The following is a 9787-nucleotide window of genomic DNA, read 5'->3' as shown; positions in this document are numbered from 1 at the left end:
AAAAAAAAAAAAAAAAAATCAAGTCTTTGAAAAATACTTAATAACATGAAAAATATTCTTCTATTGTAGAGTTATTTTATACTATTAAGACCAAAGGAAATAAAAAAAATAGCATATACAGTATGATAGTGATTTTGTTTTAAAAATGCACATTCAAGTATAGTAAAAGGTAAGATTGCCTGAATGTGTGCCAAAATATCAATGGAAGTTTTTTGGTGATGGGAAGCGGGATTACAAGTGACTTTTGCTCTCTTTTCTGTGCTTCACTGTATTTTTCAATATTTATGTATTTATTTTGCAGAGACCTCTACACTCTGTTGCCCAGGCTAGAGTGCAGAGGCATGATCTTGGCTCACTGCAACCTCCACCTCCTGGGTTCAAGTAATTCTCCCACCTCAGCCTCCCAAGTAGCTGGGATGACAGGTATGCGCCACTATGCCCAGCTAATTTTTGTGTTTTTTGGTAGAGATTTAAGGTTTCACCATGGTGGCCAGGCTGGTCTCAAACTCCTGACCTCAAGTGATCCTCCTGCCTCAGCCTCCCAAAACGCTGGGATTATAGGTGTGAGCTGTGACCGCGCCCAGACCCAGTCTCAATTTGTTTTGTTTTGTTTTGTTTTGAGACAGAGTCTTGCTCTGTTGTCCAGGCTGAAGTGCAGCAGCATGATCTTGGCTTACTGTGACCTCTGCCTCCTGGGCTCAAGCAATTCTGCCTGCCTCAGCCTCCCGAGTAGGTGGGATTACAGGTGCACGCCACCACGCCCGGCTAATTGTTTTGTATTTTTAGTAGAGATGGGGTTTTGCCATATTGGCCAGCCTGGTCTCGAACTACTGACCTCTGGTGATCCACTCACCTCGGCCTCCCAAAGTGCTGGGATTATAGGTGTGAGCCACTGTGCCCGGCCTCAATATTTAAATGATGTTATATAATCAGAAAAGAAAGCACAATAGAAGGTAATTTAATAAAAATAGGACAAATCCACTCAAAAAACGTTTAACAGGCCGGGTGTGGTGGCTCATGCCTGTAATCCAAGCACTTTGGAGGCCAAGGCGGGCGAATCGCCTGAGGTCGGGAGTTCAAGACCATCCTGACCAACATGGTGAAACCTCGTCTTTTTAAACAAACAAACAAAAAAAAGTTTAACATAGAGTAATATAAAAATATTCACAGCCTAAGTATGTCTTAATAGGAAACTGGTTATGTAAAATAAATTGGAATAATATATACTCAGTCCATAAAGAAAATATTTTCCAAGAGTAACTGTGACATACTACTCCCCCTAAGCTGATAAAAACTCCTTATCCAGCCAAATGACAAAGGGAGGAGGAAAAAAAAAAAAAAAAAAAAAAAAAAAAAAAAAAAAAAAAAAAAAAAAAAAAAAAAAAAAAAAAAAAATCCAAAGCAAAAAGCGTTAAAGGAAATAAACAGGAGCATTTAATCCTAATAAAAGGTGCAACTCCCCCAGGAGGCTGTAGTGGTGACAAATATGAACATTTGTGCACCTAACTGCATAGCCTGGAAATGTGTGAGGCCGAGACTGACAGAGATGCAAGAGAAAATGATCATCTGCAGTCACTGTGGGAGGCTTTAAGCTAAAAGTGAGCAGATCACCCAGAGATAAGGCCAAATAGACTGCGAGGAACCCAAAATTAGCCTCACAGTATGTGAGCTCTGTATCCATGCCTATAATAGTGCTAGAGGGAAATTATTAAAATATTAACGGATTGTTCTGGAGTTGGAAGACTGTACGTGTTCTTTTCTCTTTCTACTTTTCTGCATTTTTCCATAATGGACATTCACTTTTACGATGGAAAAGAAAAAAGTTCACGTCTAAAGAGAATGAGGGGCTACATCATAGCGTCATGTATACAACATTCCATAACATGTGCTGAACTGACTCATCTAGATGAGTCCACCAGCCGTGCACAGCTGTGGACAGGGAGAGGCAGGGCTCAGTGAGTGACTGGCCAAAGGCGAGCTTGGCTTCCTCACTCCACACCAGAGGAGCACATGAGGGCCCCTTTCAGAGCTGGGCCAAATTTTCCTCTCAGGCAGGCCAGGGAGGGGATTTATAGGCTCAGAGGGATCCAGACATCTGTGCTTGAGTCTACCGGCAGTGCTAACCTTCCTGGTGAGAAGCAGACAGAGCCCCGTGCAGTCGGGCTGTCCCTCCCCAACGTCCACAAATGCCGCCTTTGTGCTGAGGCCCAAGCCCCCAGCCCATATGGGCACAGGAAGCAAGAGAGAACAAATCCTGCAGTGTCTTGCTGCACTGTGGCTGCAAGGACCATTCACATGTGTGACTGGGGCTTTAACATTTTTGGAAGTGGCTGCCAGCCCAGAGCTCTCCTGATATCCTCATGGGCTAACCTGTGGTCTCCCGAGGAGCCAGCGGAAGGACTGCTAAGTGTTCCCGCATTGATTAAAGCACTGTGTTTGGGCTTAAATCATCTCTTCTATAATTAAAGGAATACAATCTGAGAGACATAAGTGAATATCCAAAGGGATCCATACATCTCTAAGGTATCAAAAGCCAGGGAAAAGGAATACTGCAACAGAGAACCAAGCTGCTCAATTACAGCCTGAGTCATTTTTGGAATAGAAAAGGTGTAAATAATACACACACAGGGGTAAAGAATGGATGGCTCCTGAGAGATTTTGGGCAGCCGATATACTCTTTGTTCTGTTTCTCTCTTATTGGAAAGGGAACCAAGACTTAAACAAAATGGGAGAGGATGTGAAGTGAGCCCAATGAGCACCCCTATGAGGCCAGCTCTTCCCCCTCATCCTTACTGCTCTCAGGTCACATCAAATTAGTATTCAGCTGGGTGCAGTGGCTCACGCCTGTAATCCCAGCACTTTGGGAGGTTGAGGTAGCAGATCACCTAAGGTCACCACTTTGAGACCAGCCTGGCCAACATGGTGAAACCCCACCTCTACTAAAAATACAAAAATTAGGTATCATGGTGGGCACCTGTAATCCCAGCTACTTGGGAGGCTGAGGCAGGAGAATTGCTTGAACTCAGGAGGCAAAGGTTGCAGTGAAGTGAGATCATGCCACTGCACTGCAGCCTGGGTGACAGGGCAAGACTCCGTCTCAAAAATAAAATAAAATAAAAAATAAATTAGCACCCTCTCTCATTCTAGCTGGTGAGGGAAACTATTATTGACATGCTAGGACTGGAAATAACGTCAGAGAAGTTGCACTGTGGGCATCAAGGTGAGTTACAGGAAGACATGTGGGGACAAGCTGGCATTCTCCATGCTTTGCAGATCATTCTGCAAACATGGCAGCTAGCTTTGCATATAACCTCAGGGGCATATTTCCATTCACTGACTCCGCCGCAAGGACACACTCAAACATAAGCATATTGCTCAATTCTCTCCATATCTATGTATATTACCATTATGAATAACTCTTGTTTCTGCTGAGTTGTTTCTGGCCAATATATAAAGCTTAGAGTAAGCTATTTATCATGATATTTGAAAAAATTAAATTAAAAATTTATTTTGTACTTTGAGAGGCTGAGGCAGGTGGATCACTTTAGGTTAGGAGTTTGAGACCAGCCTGACCAACATGGAGAAACCCCATCTCTACTAAAAATTCAAAAAAATTAGCCAAGTGTGGTGGCAGGTGCCTATAATCCCAGTTACTTGGGAGGCTGAGGCAGGAGAATTGCTTGAACCCGGGAGGCGGAGGTTACAGCGAGCTGAGATCATGCCACTGCACTCCAGCCCGGGCAACAAGAACAAAACTCAGTTTCAAAAAACAAAAATTATTTTGCCAAAAAGAATCTTTGAGGTTTTAAAAACCAATTTCTACATGTCAGATCCTCTCTTGGGTCTGGCTTTCTCATCCTTGCTTGGCCTCAGTCTGCTGGATTTCAGACATGGCTTGATTTCTTTCTGTTCCAGTTCTCTAGGTCAATGCAAGTGTCCAAGGTGAGCAAATGTTTCCTGCATTGTTATCTGTGAAGGATCCCCAGAAACAGAAGAAAAGGAATTTTGCCTGGGAAGCCAAAAGGAAGATTTTGAAGATATGGTAATGGATATTAAAGCAGCCAGGGCTGGGCTATAGCAGAAGGCACAGACTGTGCTCTTTGTAAGCCTGGGAGCACAAACACAAAAAGCCTACGGACCAGGCAAGGCAATGACAGAGAGTAAAGGGCCAGGTGTTAGAAGGGCAATTGGAAGAGGTGGGAATATTTGTAGGTGACAGTTGGCTGGCTGCTTAGGTCTAGCTCATTACTGCCACATGGGATCACAGCATTGCAGCAAACCTACCAAAAGGCAATTCTATAATATCTGGAACGTAGCAATATGAGGGCAGAAAGAAGAGCCTGATGCATGATGAGGGCTCACTCAACAGTTATTAAATGAATGAGGACCTTCCCAGGCAGAGGGTGGACTGTCCTGTGATCCATAATGGGAAGAGACGGCTGGTAATGTAGAGGTCTTACAATCAAGGGAGGAAATAATTGCAGAGTGAACTTGAGGCACAGCCATTGAAATGGAGACGAAAGGGTGAAATGTAGTAGACAGGCTAAGGAATTTTCAAAAAGCAGTACTCAGTGAAAGACCAGATGTGCAGGACTAGGGCGGTGATGAATCTTCCAGGGGATGCCTGCAATGAACTTGTCTAGAGGGCTGAAGGACTGGTCACAAGGGAGAGAAGGTAAACACATTCTTCCATTCTTCTTCACTAGTTTCAAAGCCCTTCATGCTACTCTCCCAGACAACCTTATTTTCTCTTTCCTCTGTTCTCCCACAAAAGGGATCAGGGGATTAACCAGGGATCCAGAGGCCCAAGCACTGAGAGAAACAGACGCAAATTAGGTGATGAGGTATTCATTCAGGGGAAACTGCAACAGAGTTAACAAAGATCAGGGCAGGGCAGGGGAAAATCACTGGAGAGGAAGGGCATCTACGGAAAAGTAGCAAGAACCACTTGGGCCATGTGAAGTCATGACATATGGGCCGTATGGTAGGGAGGCAAGGACAGAAAGGGCTGAGGGAGCACCCCAAATAGTTCTCAAGTCATGGATTTTCACAGCATGAGGCAAAACTCGGGTTCTGGTCCCCAGTTTTCTTAAAGACTCGGAAAGCATAGATAAAAAATATTGCCAAGCAAAAGTATTCAGGACAAATACATGGCAGACTCAAGACTGCTGCTCAGCTAAACCAGGTGAGTCTTTCAATGGCATACTTTTTGTGGGCTTCAGTCTAAGATAAAATTTGTATAACGATCAAATTGGGTCCAAGGCCTTGGATAAATCTCAGTGTTCACTTTAAAAGATACACTTCATCAACAGTTTAAGAACAACTACAACTACTTGTTAACTAAAAAACTATTATAGTAGCTAATATTTACTACTTAGTTAACTAATTCAAAGATTAATGATTGCTAACTAAGGGCCAAAGCATTATGCTAGGCCCTTTAAGTGCACTGTCTTGTAAATCTTTACAATGATTCCATGAAGGTTTGGTGGCATCACGGCAAATTTACCCATAAGGAATAATAAAAGCAAGATCTATCTATAGGACTAAGTATGGAAAAAATTTTAAAAATAAAAAAGTAAAAGCAAGACCTAGAGATGTTAAGTCACCTGCCCAAGGTGAGCCAAGGTTAGAACCAAGGTACTTCTACTGCGAGGTATGTAGGTCCTCGTTCTAAGCCTAGGATCAGCAAACATTTTATGTAAAGGGCCAGATGGTAAATATTTTTGGCTTTGTGGGCAACATGGTCTCTGTCACAACTACTCAATTATGCCATAGTAAAAAGCAGCTATAGACAATAAACAGATGGGCATGGCCATGTTCCAACCAAACTTTATTTATGGATACTGAAATTTGAATTTCATGTAGATTTCACGTGTCATGGAACAGCACCATTCTTTCAATTTTCCCCCAAGAATTTGAAAAAGTAAAAATCAGGCTTAGCTTGCAAGCCATAAAAAAACAGGTGGTGAACTGGAGTTTCTCCACAAAATGCAGTTTGCTGACCCTGGTCAAAGCCACTAGGCTCTGTTGCCTGCCAGCTAACATCCTGTGCTGCTTTGAGCAGGAGGCCCATAGATATTTTAGGAAAAAATCCCATGAGAGTACATCTGGATGGGGCACATAACTGTGAAATACAATTGTGAGGAAAGGCCCAACTACAATAGCTCTGGCTTTGTATCGCCTTTGACTGCAACTTAAAAACACCTTTCTTCCTCCAGGACCCCTCACTTGAGCTCTTCTATGGCAATAAGCACTGATTCAGGTCACTCTGAAACCAGAGGAAATTCTGGGTAGTAGGGGGATGTTCCCTCCCGTACTCCATGATTTTCTGCGACCATAGGCCCTGTGTGCCCTTCTTACCTGCAGGGTTTGACCAAAGCGCTTTAACGGTGTGGCCTTCACAGGCGGGATGAGGTTTGCTAGTGACGTGACTCTTGAAAGGGGTTTGACCCGTTTATTACTAGGCTCCTATAGGGTTAAAAAAAAAAAAAAAAAAGGTAAAATATCAAGGTCAATTGCAAAGACAACATAACTCCACCATAAAACTGTGTTCCACTCTATGAGGTGCTGGCTGTACACTGATCTATGGAGTATAAACCGTATCACATCTCACTCTGGCTGTACGGAGATGGCCTGGCTTAGGAGGCAGGGAAGGAGAAATGGCAGGCAGGGGATGTCGACAGAGGCAGCATCTGGTAGGACAGAAAAGGGGAAGGGATCTTCTCCTTATCCCTCACCCCCAGTTTCTGCCAGCTTTAAATTCAGAAGCTTCCACTTAGTAGAACTAGTCTCTCCATCCCTTTTGTAGAGAAAAGCAGCCTCTGATTTCTCACCCAATGACCTTGTCTTTTGTGGCTCTGGTTTCATCTTTTTAAAAGCCTTTTCCCCACCTTGCCCAAAGCCACTCTTATGCAATGGCTTCCCTAAAGCGTCAAGATTGTTTTCTTAGTTCACTAAATTAAAAATATTTTTTTTAAAAAAATAAGTTCTATTATTGGGCTCTTAAGAAAGCATCTTTGTATTTGCAGTATGTTTGAAACACACATATTAATATTTATAAATTATAATCAGACAGCAAAAGAAAATATATAGAGAAAAAGCCCTACATGGACATCAGTTTCTATACTATATAGCCACAAGTTTTAAAAATAATCTCCATATAAACCATTATTTGCAAATCTGCAAGTTACTTCAAACCAGGCTGATAGATGGGAGGGAGACTACCCATTCCAAGGACTTTGCAGACAAGAATTACATAAACAAAAACACAGGCTGGCTGGGTGGGGTGGCTCATGCCTGTAATCCCAGCACATGGGGAGGCCGAGGTGGGTGGATCATGAGGTCAGGAGTTCAAGACCAGCCTAGCCAGGATGGTGAAGCCCCATCTCTACTAAAAACACAAAAATTAGCCAGGCGTTGTGGCAGTAGCCTGTAATCCCAGCTCCTCAGGAGGCTGAGGCAGAGAATTGCTTGAACTCAGGAGACGGAGGCTGCAGTGAGCCAAGATCGTGCCATGCACTCCAGCCTAGGTGACAGAGCGAGACTCCATCGCAACAAAACAAAACAAAACAAAAAACAGACTATGGGAAAGAGAATGATGACAGACAAAACATTTTACAAAGACAAAGAGAACAGTTACCCTTGTCCTTCTAAGCTCCATCTGACCTGTAGTAGATGCCGGACAGCACATGAAGACACCAAATTTTGACAGACAAAGCCAAAGTAGCCAATTGCGATGGCAAACCTCAATCATTTCCAGAGGGAGCCTCTAGGTATTCATCTTTCCTTTTCAGCCATTGCTTTCAAAGTTTCAAGGGTTAAGCCTGAACTTCAGATTCTCCAGAACATCTCTGCATCCCTGTTCTGAACATAGTAGATGCTTGAAAAAATCTTTCATGAATTTGGAATCCTGCTGAGAAACTCTCATGTCATTTTATGCCCTTGCCAGTCTCAGAAATCAAAAGCCTTCTTTGAAATAGACTGTCTCCAAGCTTTCCGGCATTTCCATATAAAAATTTAAAAACTAAAAAAAAAAAAGAAAGAAAAGAAAAGAAAAATCAATACAATCCCACAATGTGGCCAGGAATGATTTCACGATTTCTCAAACCAAATATTTTTCCAAGACAGAGAATGCAACCAGCCTGCTGGGTACCTCTCCGGCTTCTTAGCGTGCTAAGCTGAACAGATAGCAGAAAACTCTCAGAACACTAGGAAGGCTCAGTTCCAAAATGCAGAGGATGAATCTCCCAAGATGAGAGCCATTCCATGAAAATGATTTAACTGCGGAAGGGAAAGATCTGACAGCTCTTCTGCTTCAGGTGACAATGCCCTTCAGGATGCTCCCTGTCCAGTGCCAGGCTCTTCAGCATTTGTGCCCAGAGGAGGGTTGAAAACATTTTTTTACGTCAGAGCTGCACCGTTGGCATATGGAATACACGCACACATACGTACGAGTGCACGCACACGCGCGCGCACACACACACACACACCCCGCCTCTTAAGCATCCCCTGAATTTGTCTCAATGGCTCCTGCTTTGGGCTGAAAATGCCAGACTGGTGGCACAAACTGCATTATAGCAAGTGAGGCAACAAGGATTCCCTGAGGAAGCAGGACCTGGTCTCAAAGAATCCTGCTCACTGACTCTGAGTCTTTCTCTTTCACTCTTTTTTTTTTTTATGGTTAAAGCTGATGGGTCACAGATTTTTGTAATCAGAATAGGGGGGTTGAAAGGCAAATGCCAACTGGGTTCTCTTGTTTTAAAAAGGGGCCAGAGAGCACTGCACACTTGGCAGGATGGGGGATGATCTAGCCGTGTTCCACTTGCTGTGTCATCTTTTCTAAGTTTCTGCTGACTTTGCTGTCCATTTTACATGACCCAGTCGGACAGGCATTTTCTGCACAGCTACAAGAAGTATGTACAACACAAATGCCAGCCTCTCTGCAGGTTGAGTGTAGTGCTGATATGTGAGATTGTAATTAAAACTGATTTCCTAAGTCATTGCCGATTTGGATGTAAACATCAGGCTGCTCTCTGGCAATCTGACATTCCCAAGTAATGAAGAATTGAACCAGAAGCCGTTGCTGTGTGATTTAGTGCTATGATCCAGCAATGTAAGCAGGTGCAATTTCAAAACCAGAACACTTACAGGTTATTGGATCTATGAGGGAGGCTTTATGCCTAACCCACATGAGTAAAGTATGAATTATGGTGTTCTCCTTGAGGGTTTCTGAGAGAATAGGAGATTTAAAAAATTCCTGGCCTCATTTGATTTTTCTTTTCCGTTTACTCAGTATGTCTCCAGCTACATTTTACTGCTGTCTAAAGAGAGCCCTCAGGGAGAATGTTTCCAGATTCTTGTTAAATAGCTCTACTGAAAACTAGCAAATGCAGATGCTTTCAGGCTTTACAGAGAGATAACAGAACACAACCTGCAGAGACGCTTCCTAGTCCAGCAACTCAAGCTGCCAGACCAAGCTGGGCAAGGTCAATGCTAAACCCAGGAATAAAGTGTCTTGTTTCAAGTGCAGACACCACCCTTCGCCACTTGATTTTAAAACAGGGCACTTTGGGAAGCCGAGGCAGACAGATTGCCTAAGCTTAGGAATTCGAGACCAACCTGGGCAACATGGTGAAACCCCATCTCTACTAAAATACAGAAAATTAGCCAGGCATGGCAGCATGTGCCTGTAGTCCCAGCTACTCCAGAGGCAGGAGAATTGCTTCAACTGAGGAGGCAGAGGTTACAGTGAGCCTGGGCGATGAAGGGAGACTCTATCTCAAAAAAA

General features: G+C 43.4%; 1 protein-coding gene across 10 annotated transcripts in view; it reads right to left on the bottom strand.

Moving 5' to 3' along the window:
• Nucleotides 1-9787, bottom strand: part of ARHGEF3 (Rho guanine nucleotide exchange factor 3) — a 285595-nt gene that overhangs the window by 41648 nt on the left and 234160 nt on the right. For 7 of the 10 annotated variants that reach the window (XM_037738103.1, XM_017527477.2, XM_017527479.1 and 4 more), the window contains one exon: nucleotides 6361-6468. In XM_037738103.1, the coding sequence (XP_037594031.1) occupies nucleotides 6361-6468 (108 nt within the window). Of the gene's footprint in view, nucleotides 1-6360; nucleotides 6469-7639; nucleotides 9575-9787 lie in introns of those variants that run through there. The other 3 variants (XM_037738106.1, XM_017527480.2, XM_037738105.1) reach the window with 3 other exon arrangements.

Source organism: Cebus imitator, unplaced genomic scaffold, assembly GCF_001604975.1.
Source record: "Cebus imitator isolate Cc_AM_T3 unplaced genomic scaffold, Cebus_imitator-1.0 Scaffold48, whole genome shotgun sequence".
Lineage (NCBI taxonomy): Eukaryota > Metazoa > Chordata > Mammalia > Primates > Cebidae > Cebus > Cebus imitator.
This window is presented reverse-complemented; position numbering and strand designations above follow the sequence as displayed.